At 67.3% G+C, this 15,558-nt stretch overlaps 1 protein-coding gene across 1 annotated transcript; it reads right to left on the reverse strand.

The window, feature by feature from the left end:
- Window positions 1–1,207: 1,207 nt before the first annotated feature.
- Window positions 1,208–15,109, reverse strand: GATA1 (GATA binding protein 1). Its single transcript, XM_075918480.1, is given in 8 exon segments — window positions 1,208–1,432; window positions 1,434–1,652; window positions 3,895–4,020; window positions 4,704–4,849; window positions 5,610–5,972; window positions 7,126–7,381; window positions 13,233–13,267; window positions 14,510–15,109. Coding segments are annotated over 6 exon segments (1,104 nt in total). The 5' UTR covers window positions 7,298–7,381; window positions 13,233–13,267; window positions 14,510–15,109; the 3' UTR covers window positions 1,208–1,354.
- Window positions 15,110–15,558: the final 449 nt, after the last annotated feature.

The following is a 15,558-nucleotide window of genomic DNA, read 5'->3' on the forward strand; positions in this document are numbered from 1 at the left end:
AGCCTGTGTAGCTCCCAGTACTGGGCCCATCTCCAGTGCCCGCCCCGCCCCTTCCCCACATCCCTTTGAAATCCAGTTCCCAGCTCCTCGGCGGAGGCAAGGGCTAACCCCCACCAGGCCATGAGCTGATGGGGCAGATAACGCCCCCTTCCCCTTTTGATCGCTGCGCAGGGGGGCGTGGGAAGCAGGGAGCAGAGCCAGAGATGGGCCGATACATGGATGGGACTCCTGGCGGGCTCCCAGCCCTCCCAGAGCCGGGGAGAGAACCCAGGAGCCCTGGCTCCCTGCCCCCCTTGCACTACATCCCACTCCCCACCATCATCCTGGTTTCTTTGGGGATACTTTAAGGGGGAGGGAATTAAACGTCCCATAAAAATGGATCCCTCCCATCTCCCTCCACTCCCCCAAGCCATGCCCCACTTTTCCCTTGCACCCCCCATCTCAGTTCTGGGGAGCTAGGACACCCCAATTTTTGCTTCCCCGCCACAGAAAGAGCAACCACCTAGATTTACCCCAAATCTCCAACATACAGAAACCCCCCAAAACTGCACAGAGCACCCCAATGTTTCTGAGGTTTCCATAGCTCCCTCTGGGTCATAAGCCCCCCAGTTCCCCTCGGCCCCTCCACAGTTCCCCCTGAATCTGTCCTTCCTGTTCTAGCTACAGAATTGGGGGGGCCCTAATGTCTGGTCTCCACAACCCGAGATGTCCCCCACTTTGAAGAGTGAAGGCTCCCCCTTTTCAGAGTGTGTGCTCACGGCTCTAGAGCACCCGCTTCATTTTGGGGTGCATTCAGAATAAGCCAGGGCACCCCCCACTAGAGCATGTACCCCAAGAACTGAACACCACTCCAGCCCCCTGGCAGCTGCCATGGTGCTCCAAACCAGCAGAGTTCTAGGCGCACAAGCCTGCCCCCCATGTGAGCCCCCCATAGCTCCCCCAGGCATTAAAAGACGCGACAGCCGAGCCAGTAAAAGAAATATATACTATATGTAAATTGTGGTTTCATAAAATCCATGGTAACCCCCAAAATATCGGGGTGCCGGGGGGAGAGCAGAACGGGAGACCTACTGCAGTCAGTGCTGGCTGTGGGGCTGACAGTGGAGACGAGGGAGCCGGGGGGGCGGTGCCCTCTCGAGGGGAAGTTGGGGGTTTCCTTGGCGGGGGGGGGGGGGAGGAAACAGAGGCCGCGCCCACCAAAGCTGCCAGGTGGAGGGAGGGAGAGGTGGGAGCTGAATGGGGGTGGACAGACGGGAGGGAACCCCGAGGCCCCAACGCTCTGCCCCCTCCCTCCCACTGCCTGACTCCGTGGCTGCCCCCCCTCCCGTGGCCCCGCTTTCCAGCGCTGCTTCCTTCAGCCCAGCGAGGGGCCCGGCCCGGGGGAGCCATGTGGGGGGTGGTAGGCGGGCGGGGGGGTCCCGAGGAGGTGGGGGGGAGGGGGAGAAGGGGAGCAGGTGGCTGGACAGGACCATGGGGCTCAGGGAGTAGAGGGTGGCGGGGTCCTCGCCCAGGGGGGAGAGCAGTTCGAGTGGGGCGGGGGGCCCAGCCCCCCCCTCGCCCGGAGCGGCCCCGCGGCGTTTCTTGCTCTTGGAGGAGACTTTGCGGTTGCGGGTCTGGATGCCGTCCTTCCGCATCGTCAGGGGGCGATTGACCTGGGGGGAGGGGCAGCGCTAGAACCCGGCCGTCCGGCCTCCCAGCCCCCCGCTCTAACCACTAGACCCTGCTCCCCTCCCCGAGCCGGGAGAGAACCCAGAGTCCTGGCTGCCAGCCCCCGCTCTATGCACTAGCCCCCGCTCCCTCCCAGGCGTCCGGGGTCCCTGCCCCCCCGCTCTATCCACTAGCCCCCGCTCCCTCCCAGGCATCCGGGGTCCCTGCCCCCCCGCTCTATCCACTAGCCCCCGCTCCCTCCCAGGCGTTCGGGGTCCCTGCCCCCCCCGCTCTATCCACTAGCCCCCGCTCCCTCCCAGGCGTCCGGGGTCCCTGCCCCCCCGCTCTATCCACTAGCCCCCGCTCCCTCCCAGGCGTCCGGGGTCCCTGCCCCCCCGCTCTATCCACTAGACCCTGCTCCCCTCCCCGAGCCGGGAGAGAACCCAGAGTCCTGGCTGCCAGCCCCTGCTCTATCCACTAGCCCCCGCTCCCTCCCAGGCGTCCGGGGTCCCTGCCCCCCCGCTCTATCCACTAGCCCCCGCTCCCTCCCAGGCATCCGGGGTCCCCCCCGCTGTACCCACTAGCCCCCCTCACCTTCCCGAGGTGGGAGAGAACCCAGAGTCCTGGCTGCCAGCCCCTGCTCTATCCACTAGCCCCCGCTCCCTCCCAGGCGTCCGGGGTCCCCGCCCCCCCGCTCTAACCACTAGACCCTGCTCCCCTCCCCGAGCCGGGAGAGAACCCAGAGTCCTGGCTGCCAGCCCCCGCTCTATCCACTAGCCCCCGCTCCCTCCCAGGCGTCCGGGGTCCCCGCCCCCCCGCTCTAACCACTAGACCCTGCTCCCCTCCCCGAGCCGGGAGAGAACCCAGAGTCCTGGCTGCCAGCCCCCGCTCTATCCACTAGCCCCCGCTCCCTCCCAGGCGTCCGGGGTCCCCGCCCCCCCGCTCTAACCACTAGACCCTGCTCCCCTCCCCGAGCCGGGAGAGAACCCAGAGTCCTGGCTGCCAGCCCCTGCTCTATCCACTAGCCCCCGCTCCCTCCCAGGCGTCCGGGGTCCCTGCCCCCCCGCTCTATCCACTAGCCCCCGCTCCCTCCCAGGCGTCCAGGGTCCCCCCCGCTGTACCCACTAGCCCCCGCTCCCTCCCAGGCGTCCGGGGTCCCCGCCCCGCTGTACCCACTAGCCCCCCTCACCTTCCCGAGGTGGGAGAGAACCCAGAGTCCTGGCTGCCAGCCCCCCGCTGTACCCACTAGCCCCCGCTCCCTCCCAGGCATCCGGGGTCCCCCCCCCCGCTGTACCCACTAGCCCCCGCTCCCTCCCAGGCGTCCGGGGTCCCCCCCCCGCTGTACCCACTAGCCCCCGCTCCCTCCCAGGCGTCCGGGGTCCCCCCCGCTGTACCCACTAGCCCCCACTCCCTCCCAGGCATCCGGGGTCCCCCCCGCTGTACCCACTAGCCCCCACTCCCTCCCAGGCGTCCGGGGTCCCCCCCCGCTGTACCCACTAGCCCCCGCTCCCTCCCAGGCGTCCGGGGTCCCCCCCCGCTGTACCCACTAGCCCCCGCTCCCTCCCAGGCATCCGGGGTCCCCCCCCGCTGTACCCACTAGCCCCCGCTCCCTCCCAGGCGTCTGGGGTCCCTGCCCCCCCGCTCTAACCACTAGCCCCCGCTCCCTCCCAGGCGTCCGGGGTCCCCCCCGCTGTACCCACTAGCCCCCGCTCCCTCCCAGGCGTCCGGGGTCCCCCCCCGCTGTACCCACTAGCCCCCGCTCCCTCCCAGGCGTCCGGGGTCCCCCCCCCGCTGTACCCACTAGCCCCCGCTCCCTCCCAGGCGTCCGGGGTCCCCCCCCGCTGTACCCACTAGCCCCCGCTCCCTCCCAGGCGTCCGGGGTCCCCCCCCGCTGTACCCACTAGCCCCCACTCCCTCCCAGGCGTCTGGGGTCCCTGCCCCCCCGCTCTACCCACTAGCCCCCGCTCCCTCCCAGGCGTCTGGGGTCCCTGCCCCCCCGCTCTACCCACTAGCCCCCGCTCCCTCCCAGGCGTCTGGGGTCCCTGCCCCCCCGCTCTAACCACTAGCCCCCACTCCCTCCCAGGCGTCTGGGGTCCCTGCCCCCCCGCTGTACCCACTAGCCCCCGCTCCCTCCCAGGCGTCTGGGGTCCCTGCCCCCCCGCTCTAACCACTAGCCCCCGCTCCCTCCCAGGCGTCCGGGGTCCCCCCCCGCTCTACCCACTAGCCCCCGCTCCCTCCCCGGCTCACGTTGTGCAGCTTGTAGTACAAGCCGCAGGCGTTGCAGACGGGTTCCCCGCTGGCGTTGCGGCGCCACAGGGTGGTGGTCGTGGTCTGGCAGTTGCTGCACTGGGTGCCTGCGCGCTTGCTGACGATCTGGGGGGACAGGGGAGCGTGGGTGGGGTGAGGGGAGCCAGGCCCTGCCCCCACGCTCCAGGGGCTGGGGAGGCCTCGCAGGAGCAGAGGGGCCTGGGGGCCAACAGGGCTGGAGCGGAAGGGGGGCCGGCGAGACCGCAGGCAGGTGGGGGGGGTCTCATGGGAGGGGCAGCAGGTCTAGGGGGTGGGGGCTCCCCACTTCTCAGGTGTTTCCTGGGCCGGAGGGGGGCGGGGGAGGGGGCGGGGGTCCCCACTCCCCAGGCGTTTCCTGGGCCGGAGGGGGGCGGGGGAGGGGGCGGGGGTCCCCACTCCCCAGGCGTTTTCTGGGCCGGAGGGGGCGGGGGTCCCCACTCCCCAGGCGTTTCCTGGGCCGGAGGGGGCGGGGGAGGGGGCGGGGGGTCCCCACTCCCCAGGCGTTTCCTGGGCCGGAGGGGGCGGGGGAGGGGGCGGGGGGTCCCCACTCCCCAGGCGTTTCCTGGGCCGGAGGGGGCGGGGGAGGGGGCGGGGGGTCCCCACTCCCCAGGCGTTTCCTGGGCCGGAGGGGGCGGGGGAGGGGGCGGGGGGTCCCCACTCACCAGGCGTTTCCTGGGCCGGAGGGGGCGGGGGAGGGGGCGGGGGTCCCCACTCCCCAGGCGTTTCCTGGGCCGGAGGGGGCGGGGGAGGGGGCGGGGGTCCCCACTCACCAGGCGTTTCTTGGGCCTGATGAGGGGCCGGTTCTGCCCGTTCATCTTGTGGTACAGCCCACAGGCGTTACACAGATAGTGCCCGGTCCCGTCCCGGCGCCACAGAGGGGTGGCTGTCGCCCCGCAGTTCACGCACTCCCGCGCCTCTGGGGGAGGGGACAGGGAAACTGAGTCAGCGACGGGGCCTTTCCCCTCTAGGGGGCGCCCGCCCCCCCAGCCTGCAGGGGCGCTCACCGCAAGGGGACAGGGAAACTGAGTCAGCGACGGGGCCTTTCCCCTCTAGGGGGCGCCCGCCCCCCCAGCCTGCAGGGGCGCTCACCGCAAGGGGACAGGGAAACTGAGTCAGCGACGGGGCCTTTCCCCTCTAGGGGCGCCCGCCCCCCAGCCTGCAGGGGCGCTCACCGCAAGGGGACAGGGAAACTGAGTCAGCGACGGGGCCTTTCCCCTCTAGGGGCGCCCGCCCCCCCAGCCTGCAGGGGCGCTCACCGCAAGGGGACAGGGAAACTGAGTCAGCGACGGGGCCTTTCCCCTCTAGGGGCGCCCGCCCCCCAGCCTGCAGGGGCGCTCACCGCAAGGGGACAGGGAAACTGAGTCAGCGACGGGGCCTTTCCCCTCTAGGGGGCGCCCGCCCCCCCAGCCTGCAGGGGCGCTCACCGCAAGGGGACAGGGAAACTGAGTCAGCGACGGGGCCTTTCCCCTCTAGGGGCGCCCGCCCCCCCAGCCTGCAGGGGCGCTCACCGCAAGGGGACAGGGAAACTGAGTCAGCGACGGGGCCTTTCCCCTCTAGGGGCGCCCGCCCCCCCAGCCTGCAGGGGCGCTCACCGCAAGGGGACAGGGAAACTGAGTCAGCGACGGGGCCTTTCCCCTCTAGGGGCGCCCGCCCCCCCAGCCTGCAGGGGCGCTCACCGCAAGGGGACAGCTGCAGGGCTCCCCTGAGCTTGGGGGAGTACCCGGCCGTCAGGGGGCTCCCACCAGCCTGGTAGAAGGCAAACTCTGGGGTCCCGGGGTAGGCAGGGTGGGGGGCCCCGGCGGGGGGCCCCAAGGTCAGCAGCTCGGCACTGGGGGGGCTCATCCTTTCTGTCTTCAGCATCTCCAGGAACCTGGGGCTGCCCTTGTCCTCGGCGAGCTGCTCCTTGGGCGAGGGGGGGGCCGGGTAGAGGGGGACCCCGGCCTGGGGCTTGCCGTAGGAGACGGGGGTCCAGCCGGCCGTGGTGTAGGGGTGCCCGTCCACCCACTGCAGCCCGTTGAGGAGCGGGTACACAGGGCGCGCTGGAGGAGAGCAGAGGGGGGTTAGTGGGGGGCTCTCGGGGCCACGCCCGCCAGACAAAGGCACCAGGAGGGGAACCCACAGCCATGCCCACTGCGCTGCCTGGCCACGCCTCCCGCCCGGGGTCGGGCCACTAGGAACCACGGCAGGGGGAGCCATGGCAACCGCCGGATGGGGCTGAAGGGAACCACGGCAACCGTGGCAGGGGGAGCCATGGCAACCGCCGGATGGGGCTGAAGGGAACCACGGCAACCGTGGCAGGGGGAGCCATGGCAACCGCCGGATGGGGCTGAAGGGAACCACGGCAACCGTGGCAGGGGGAGCCATGGCAACCGCCGGATGGGGCTGAAGGGAACCACGGCAACCGTGGCAGGGGGAGCCATGGCAACCGTGGGATGGGGTTGCAGGGAACCATGGCAACCGTGGCAGGGGGAGCCATGGCAACCGCGGGATGGGGCTGCAGGGAACCATGGCAACCGTGGCAGGGGGAGCCATGACAACCATGGGATGGGGTTGCAGGGAACCATGGCAACCGTGGCAAGGGAGCCATGGCAACCGCGGGATGGGGCTGCAGGGAACCATGGCAACCGTGACAAGGGAGCCATGGCAACCGTGGGATGGGGCTGCAGGGAACCTCGGCAACCGTGGTGGGGGGAGCCATGCAAGGCAGAAGGGCACCAAAGTGACCGTGACAACCCCTTGCAGTGCGAGAGCAGAGCCCACAGCAACCACGGCAATGCTGGTTTTGGTTGCCATGCCACCCCCTCCGCGAGCCCCAGCGATGGTACAGGTTGCCACGGTGACCGTGCGAGGATGCTGCTGCAAACCACGGCCCCCGTGGCCCTGGGAGCAGGGACGCGATGGTGCAGGCGATTGACCGAGTAACCGATAAGCAAAGCTCGAGGTTAATGCTGTCGGCTACACCCCCCCGGAAATGTTCAGCAGCTGCCAGCAGCCCGGCTCAGGTCCGGCTCACACCGGGTCCAGGGGCTCAGACCCCCCCGGACGGGGGCTGCTGCTGGAGCAGAGGCAGCAGCGCAGGGGCCAGGCAGCTGGGCCACGAGGGGAGCTGGCTTTTAAACCGCCCCTCCCCCCGCAGACCTGTGCGGAGTGGCGGGGGGGTGGGGGCGAGGGGGCGGTCCCCCGGCCGCCTACCTGGGGGGTGGCGGTAGGGCTCCGGCGTCCGGGAGAAGAAGGTGGCGAGCGCGCCGGGGTCCACGCCCTCGGCTCCGTGGAAGAAAATCGTGGATTCATCGGCCGGCGCCAGGAGCGGGGGCTCCGGGAATTGAGGCGCCATCTCCTGCCCCCCCATGGTGGCAAAATCCATGGCAGGCCCAAGCGCGCCTGCCCTGGCCCGGAATCCGACGTGGGGCAAGAGGCAGGTGTCAGGACGCTGGGTTCCCTGCCAGCTCTGGGGAGACAGTGGGGTCCAGTGGTTATGGGGGAGCCAGGACAGCTGCCCCCCCGGGAAGGGAGCGGCTCCGCTCATCGGACAATCAGCCAGAGCAAAAGAGTCACCACTGTGCAAAGAGGGGGGAGCACCGGCCAGTCCCCGCCAGCTAGCGACGAGCCCAGAGACCCCACCCCACGCGGGGACCCCGCTACAGCCAGGCCCCCGCGCCCCGGGCTGGAGGTTCGATGCCGCGCAGCCGCTGCCTCGCCCAAGCCCACAGCAGCTTCTCTCGAGGACGAGCCCAAATGGTGACGTGAGAACTGAACCACTAATGCCCAGTGTGCAAACACGGGCGTGCAAACACAGGGCCTGGGGCTCGCAAAGGCAGGGCCCAGGGCATGAAAACGCAGGGCCGGGGTGTGCAAACACAGTCGTGCAAACGCAGGGCCGGGGTGTGCAAACGCAGTCGTGCAAACGCAGGGCCGGGGTGTGCAAAGGCAGTCGTGCAAACGCAGGGCCGGGGTGTGCAAATGCAGTCGTGCAAACGCAGGGCCAGAGTGTGCAAATGCAGTCGTGCAAACGCAGGGCCAGAGTGTGCAAATGCAGTCGTGCAAACGCAGGGTTGAGGGCATGAAAACACCGTCATACGAACGCAGGGCCCAGGCATGAAAACGCAGGGTCAGGGTGTACAAATGCATTTGTGCAAACTCAGGGCCAGGGCGTGCAAATGCAGTCGTGCAAACTCAGGGCCAGGGCGTGCAAATGCAGTCGTGCAAACGCAGGGCCAGAGTGTGCAAATGCAGTCGTGCAAACGCAGGGCCAGAGTGTGCAAACGCAGTCGTGCAAACGCAGGGCCGGGGTGTGCAAATGCAGTCGTGCAAACGCAGGGTTGAGGGCATGAAAACACAGTCATACGAACGAAGGGCCCAGGCATGAAAACGCAGGGCCAGGGTGTACAAACGCATTCGTGCAAACGCAGGGCCGGGGTGTGCAAATGCAGTCGTGCAAACGCAGGGCCGGGGTGTGCAAATGCAGTGCAAACGCAGGGTTGAGGGCATGAAAACACAGTCATACGAATGCAGGGCCCAGGCATGAAAACGCAGGGCCAGGGTGTACAAACGCAGTCGTGCAAACGCAGGGCCAGAGTGTGCAAATGCAGTTGTGCAAACGCAGGGCCAGAGTGTGCAAATGCAGTCGTGCAAACGCAGGGCCAGAGTGTGCAAACGCAGTCGTGCAAATGCAGGGCCGGGGTGTGCAAACGTAGTCGTGCAAACGCAGGGCCGGGGTGTGCAAACGCAGTCGTGCAAACGCAGGGCCAGAGTGTGCAAACGCAGTCGTGCAAACGCAGGGCCAGAGTGTGCAAATGCAGTCGTGCAAACGCAGGGTTGAGGGCATGAAAACACAGTCATACGAACGCAGGGCCCAGGCATGAAAATGCAGGGCCAGGGTGTACAAACGCATTCGTGCAAACGCAGCGCCGGGGTGTGCAAACGCAGTCGTGCAAACGCAGGGCCAGAGTGTGCAAATGCAGTCGTGCAAACGCAGGGCCGGGGTGTGCAAACGCAGTCGTGCAAACGCAGGGCCGGGGTGTGCAAACGCAGTCGTGCAAACGCAGGGCCAGAGTGTGCAAATGCAGTCGTGCAAACGCAGGGCCAGAGTGTGCAAACGCAGTCGTGCAAACGCAGGGCCAGAGTGTGCAAATGCAGTCGTGCAAACGCAGGGTTGAGGGCATGAAAACACAGTCATACGAACGCAGGGCCCAGGCATGAACATGCAGGGCCAGGGTGTACAAACGCATTCGTGCAAACGCAGGGCCAGGGCGTGCAAATGCAGTCGTGCAAACGCAGGGCCAGGGCGTGCAACCATGGCTGGACTAGGCAGATCCAGGAGGGCCACTGCCCAATGGTGATTTCCTTGGTGTATTTTGCAAATCACAGGACGTGTTAGTTGGTGGCATCCCAAGGGCACTGTGCGGCGTGAACTCACCACTCAGATCACCATTATCACCAGTCCCCGTGAGCTGACAGCCCTTCCCCTCCCTGGGCTCTCAGCCCCGCCGGGACTGCTGAAGTGGCTACCCGCCGGAGGGGGTTGGGAATGAATATGTGGGGCGGATTGGGCCCTGCCCTGGTGCCAGGCCTGGGGGGGGCTGGCCGCCACCGCCCGAGGGGCCAGAGCGGGGCACGGGGGCGGCGCAGCTGGGCGTGGCCGAAGGCTGAGGGGCTCTGGGCCTGGTCCGTCTGCCCTCCCCCACGCCTGCACCCCCACCCCTCCGCACGCCGCTCCACCCTCAGGCCCGGGAAGGGCTCCCCCGGAAGGCACGGCCCAATCCGGGCATCTGCCCCCCACGTGCCGTCAGCCCAGGCAGGCCCTGTCCTCCTGGCCCCCGCCACCTCCCGTCTCGCACGCAGCCCCACCGCCCGCCGGAGACTCAGCGGGGGCCTGCCCCCTGCCTCCCTGAGAGCCCCCTGCTCTGACCACCGGGCCCCCTGCCTCCCTGAGAGCCACCTGCTCTGACCACCGGGCCCCACTGCCTCTCTGAGAGCCCCCTGCTCTGACCACCGGGCCCCCTGCCTCCCTGAGAGCCCCCTGCTCTGACCACCGGGCCCCACTGCCTCCCTGAGAGCCCCCTGCTCTGACCACCGGGCCCCACTGCCTCCCTGAGAGCCCCCTGCTCTGACCACCGGGCCTCACTGCCTCCCTGAGAGCCCCCCCCTGCTCTGACCACCGGGCCCCCTGCCTCCCTGAGAGCCCCCTGCTCTGACCACCGGGCCCCCTGCCTCCCTGAGAGCCCCCTGCTCTGACCACCGGGCCCCACTGCCTCCCTGAGAGCCCCCTGCTCTGACCACCGGGCCCCACTGCCTCCCTGAGAGCCCCCTGCTCTGACCACCGGGCCTCACTGCCTCCCTGAGAGCCCCCCCCTGCTCTGACCACCGGGCCCCCTGCCTCCCTGAGAGCCCCCTGCTCTGACCACCGGGCCCCACTGCCTCCCTGAGAGCCCCCTGCTCTGACCACCGGGCCCCACTGCCTCCCTGAGAGCCCCCTGCTCTGACCACCGGGCCCCACTGCCTCCCTGAGAGCCACCTGCTCTGACCACCGGGCCCCACTGCCTCCCTGAGAGCCCCCTGCTCTGACCACCGGGCCCCACTGCCTCCCAGAGAGCCCCCCCCACTCTGACTACTGAGCCCCACTGCCCTCCCAGAGAGCCCCCCTGCTCTAACCTCTGGGCACCACTGCCTCCCTGAGAACCCCCCTGCTCTAACCACCGGGCCCCACTGCCCTCCCTGAGAGCCCCCTGCTCTAACCACCGGGCACCACTGCCTCCCTGAGAGGCCCCCCTGCTCTAACCACCGGGCACCACTGCCTCCCTGAGAGCCCCTCTGCTCTAACCACCGGGCCCCACTGCCCTCCCTGAGAGCCCCCTGCTCTAACCACCAGGCCCCACTGCCCTCCCCGCGCCCAGGAGCGCAGGCTGGCGTCCGGGCTGCGTGGGCGGGGGCGCAGAGGAAGCTGGCTCACACTCAAAGCCGATTTCAAAAGCTGCCCTTGCCTCATCTGTGCCAACGCAGCAGAGATGGGGCAGATAGGGGGGGGGGGGGGAGTCGCTCCGAATGGGGGGGGAGACTCCTGGGTTCTCTCCCCAGCTCCACACACGCACGCACGCACAACTACCCCACAATCTGCACCCTGCGGCCCACGCTTCACACACGTACACACGGTCCACCCAGCCACAATCAACACACGCGCACACCCCTGGCCCGAACAACACACACAACACCAGCCCACAAGGACACACACACACACGCAGGGAAGACTGAGAAATCACAACCCCCACACTGACACACACACACAACCCCCACACTGACACACACACACAACCCCCACAACAAAACACACACACACAACCCCCACAACAAAACACACACACACAACCCCCACACTGACACACACACACAACCCCCACAACAAAACACACACACACAACCCCCACAACAAAACACACACACACCCCCAACACAAAAGCATGCTCCGAAATACCTCACCCTTGACAAAACACACAAACACCCCACAAAGGCAGCACCCAGCATCCTCCTAACAGCAGGCTCACACCTCCAACACTACACAGAGAAATACCCCCTGAAAAGGCCTCACACAGTCACCCCACACACACAACCACAACACTCTCCCAACCCATGGACATGACACACACAAACCTCCCCCAACACACAGCTAAGAGATACACACGCACCAAACAACCACCTGCAGGGAAACCCAGCGGCCCACACAAACACGGCAGCAACACACCAAGTCACAGCCATCGACACTGCTGCCTGCTCCATGAACAGTGTGCACCCCAAAGACACACAGCCCCAACAACACACACAACCTCAGCCCTATGAAACCATAACCCACAGTCACACGAAAAGGGACCCCCCTCAACACCACCACCAAGACACAAACCAAACGCACACATGACACAGCTCATAGACACACAACCCAAGGAGACACCTTCAAGGCACACAAGCCAAACACACACACAGCACAAGTCACAGACACACAACCCAAACGCACACACACTACAACTCATAGACACACAACCCAAGGAGACACCTTCAAGGCACACAAGCCAAACACACACACAGCACAAGTCACAGACACACAACCCAAACGCACACACACTACAACTCAGACACACAACCCAAGGAGACACCTTCAAGGCACACAAGCCAAACACACACACAGCACAAGTCACAGACACACAACCCAAACGCACACACACTACAACTCAGAGACACACAACCCAAGGAGACACCTTCAAGGCACACAAGCCAAACACACACACAGCACAAGTCACAGACACACAACCCAAACGCACACACACTACAACTCAGAGACACACAACCCAAGGAGACACCTTCAAGGCACACAAGCCAAACACACACACAGCACAAGTCACAGACACACAACCCAAACGCGCACACACTACAACTCAGAGACACACAACCCAAGGAGACACCTTCAAGGCACACAACCCAAACACACACACACCACAAGTCACAGACACACAACCCAAACGCGCACACACTACAACTCAGAGACACACAACCCAAGGAGACACCTTCAAGGCACACAACCCAAACACACACACAGCACAAGTCACAGACACACAACCCAAACGCACACACACTACAACTCATAGACACACAACCCAAGGAGACACCTTCAAGGCACACAAGCCAAACACACACACAGCACAAGTCACAGACACACAACCCAAACGCACACACACTACAACTCATAGACACACAACCCAAGGAGACACCTTCAAGGCACACAAGCCAAACACACACACACCACAAGTCACAGACACACAACCCAAACGCACACACACTACAACTCATAGACACACAACCCAAGGCGACACCTTCAAGGCACACAAGCCAAACACACACACACCACAAGTCACAGACACACAACCCAAACGCACACACACCACAAGTCACAGACACACAACCCAAACGCACACACACCACAAGTCACAGACACACAACCCAAACGCACACACAGCACCACAACCCAAAAGTCATTTCCACAGCCCCCACAACCTCCCTCCGAGCCCCCCGACCCCCCAGCTCCCACACAACAGCGCCCCCACTCTCCGCACTGTGTGTGCGCTGGCTGGGCCGGGGGGGTCGGCCGATTGTACTGCGTTATCGGGGTTAGGGCCCAGATAAGAAATCCCGGGAGATAATTTTTATCTCCCCCACCCGGCCGGCCGGCTCACACGGCAGAGACAGATTTGCCCCTGCACAGCTCAGTGGCGGGTCGAGGTGCACGGGGAGCCCCCAGCCCACCCCACCCCGCTCACCTTGCGTCGGTCGAAAGGACCCAGCTCCCGGGAGCCTGAGAGGAGAGAACGGAAGGTAAATTTCTCCTCCTCTGCGGTGCCGAATTCTTCCTTTTACCCCCCAGCACTCAGAGAAGAGGGGTCCAGGGGCTAGCTCTTGGGGGGCGGGGGCTGGGACGCCTGGGTCCTCTCCTCAGCTCTAGGAGGGCAGTGGGGTCTAGGGGTTAGAGCGGGGGGCAGGGAGCCAGGACGCTGGGTTCTCTCCCCAACCCTGGGAGGGCAGTGGGGTCTAGGGGTTAGAGCAGGGGGCAGGGAGCCAGGACGCTGGGTTCTCTCCCCAACCCTGGGAGGGCAGTGGGGTCTAGGGGTTAGAGCGGGGGGCTGGGAGCCAGGACGCTGGGTTCTCTCCCCAATCCTGGGAGGGCAGTGGGGTCTAGGGGTTAGAGCGGGGGGCAGGGAGCCAGGACGCTGGGTTCTCTCCCCAACCCTGGGAGGGCAGTGGGGTCTAGGGGTTAGAGCAGGGGGCAGGGAGCCAGGACGCTGGGTTCTCGCCCCAACCCTGGGAGGGCAGTGGGGTCTAGGGGTTAGAGCAGGGGGCAGGGAGCCAGGACGCTGGGTTCTCTCCCCAACCCTGGGAGGGCAGTGGGGTCTAGGGGTTAGAGCGGGGGGCAGGGAGCCAGGACGCTGGGTTCTCTCCCCAACCCTGGGAGGGCAGTGGGGTCTAGGGGTTAGAGCAGGGGGCAGGGAGCCAGGACGCTGGGTTCTCTCCCCAACCCTGGGAGGGCAGTGGGGTCTAGGGGTTAGAGCAGGGGGCTGGGATCCAGGGGAGTCGAATATCCATCCCATCGGCTGGGCTCTGAAAAGTGTCACCAAACGGGTGTGGCCCCCCTTGTGGCCCCTGGCGCCCACACGCAGGACTGGAGGTCCCAGACACGGGCCGATGGGGGGTGGAACCCACGCCTGGCCTGAGTGCCCCGCGGCCGGCCAAGGGGCACTCGCAGGGGGCAGGGGACCCCCGACGTTAACCTGGAACGGACCCAAGAGCCCCGAATGAGCCTCCACAACCTGCCCCGCTGCTCGGCTTCCTGTGGTCAGAAATCCCTCTTCCCGCCCCCACGCCCCCTCCGTCCACCCCCGGACAACCCCTCCCCGCTGGCCCCTTCCCGGTTCGGCTCCGGCGCCCGACTTCACCGCAGCCTGGGGGCTCTGCCTCCGCCCGCCGCGCCCCCCTCTCCCTCCCCTCGCCCCCCAGCTGCTCACAGAGCCCCCCGAAAGCTTTGCCTTGGGTGGACACTCACCTACAGCTGGGCAAGAACTTGGGGGCGAATTGGGGGGCGCCCCCTGCGGAGCCCGGTGGCCCCTTAGCAAATTTTGAGGGGGGTTGGAAGCGCCCGGAGCTCCCCCAGTTCCAGGCGGCCGTGGGTCTGCCCCCAACTTGCTGGGTGGCTCCAAGAGACGGAAAGAGGGGGGGGAGGGAGACGCTCAAAATGACACAGCAGCCCAGTTGGGCGCGGTCCCGCCTTCTGAGACGGGACGGGCGCCCAGGGGCACCGCCAGGGGAGGGGAGAGCCACAGGGCGCCGGCCCCCCGGGGAGCAGAGACCCCCACGGACAGCAGCCCCGGCTCCCTTTGGGGTGGCTCTTGGGGAGGCGAGGGGGGCTGGGGGCAGGACGCCGGCTCCTCCCCCCGGCTCAGTGGGGGAGCAGGGGGAGGCTGGGGGGGCCTGCTGCTGTCGGGGGGAGTCAACTGGCATCCTGAGATTTCATAGGCAGAGGCAGGTGGGAGCCAGCGCCCCCCAGGGGGCCAGGCCCTGCCCCATCCCCCACCCCCCAGCCAGCTGGTCCCTGCCCCGGGCCGGGTGGGAGCCAGCGCCCCCCAGGGGGGCCAGGCCCTGCCCCACCCCCCGCCCCCCAGCCAGCTGGTCCCTGCCCCGGGCCGGGTGGGAGCCAGCGCCCCCCAGGGGGGCCAGGCCCTGCCCCATCCCCCGCCCCCCAGCCAGCTGGTCCCTGCCCCGGGCCGGGTGGGAGCCAGCCCCCCCCAGGGGGGCCAGGCCCTGCCCCATCCCCCGCCCCCCAGCCAGCTGGTCCCTGCCCCGGGCCGGGTGGGAGCCAGCGCCCCCCAGGGGGGCCAGGCCCTGCCCCATCCCCCGCCCCCAGCCAGCTGGTCCCTGCCCCGGGCCGGGTGGGAGCCAGCGCCCCCCAGGGGGGCCAGGCCCTGCCCCATCCCCCGCCCCCCAGCCAGCTGGTCCCTGCCCCGGGCCGGGTGGGAGCCAGCGCCCCCCAGGGGGGCCAGGCCCTGCCCCATCCCCCGCCCCCCAGCCAGCTGGTCCCTGCCCCGGGCCGGGTGG

The sequence above is a fragment of the Pelodiscus sinensis genome, unplaced genomic scaffold (assembly GCF_049634645.1).
Source record: "Pelodiscus sinensis isolate JC-2024 unplaced genomic scaffold, ASM4963464v1 ctg120, whole genome shotgun sequence".
Lineage (NCBI taxonomy): Eukaryota > Metazoa > Chordata > Testudines > Trionychidae > Pelodiscus > Pelodiscus sinensis.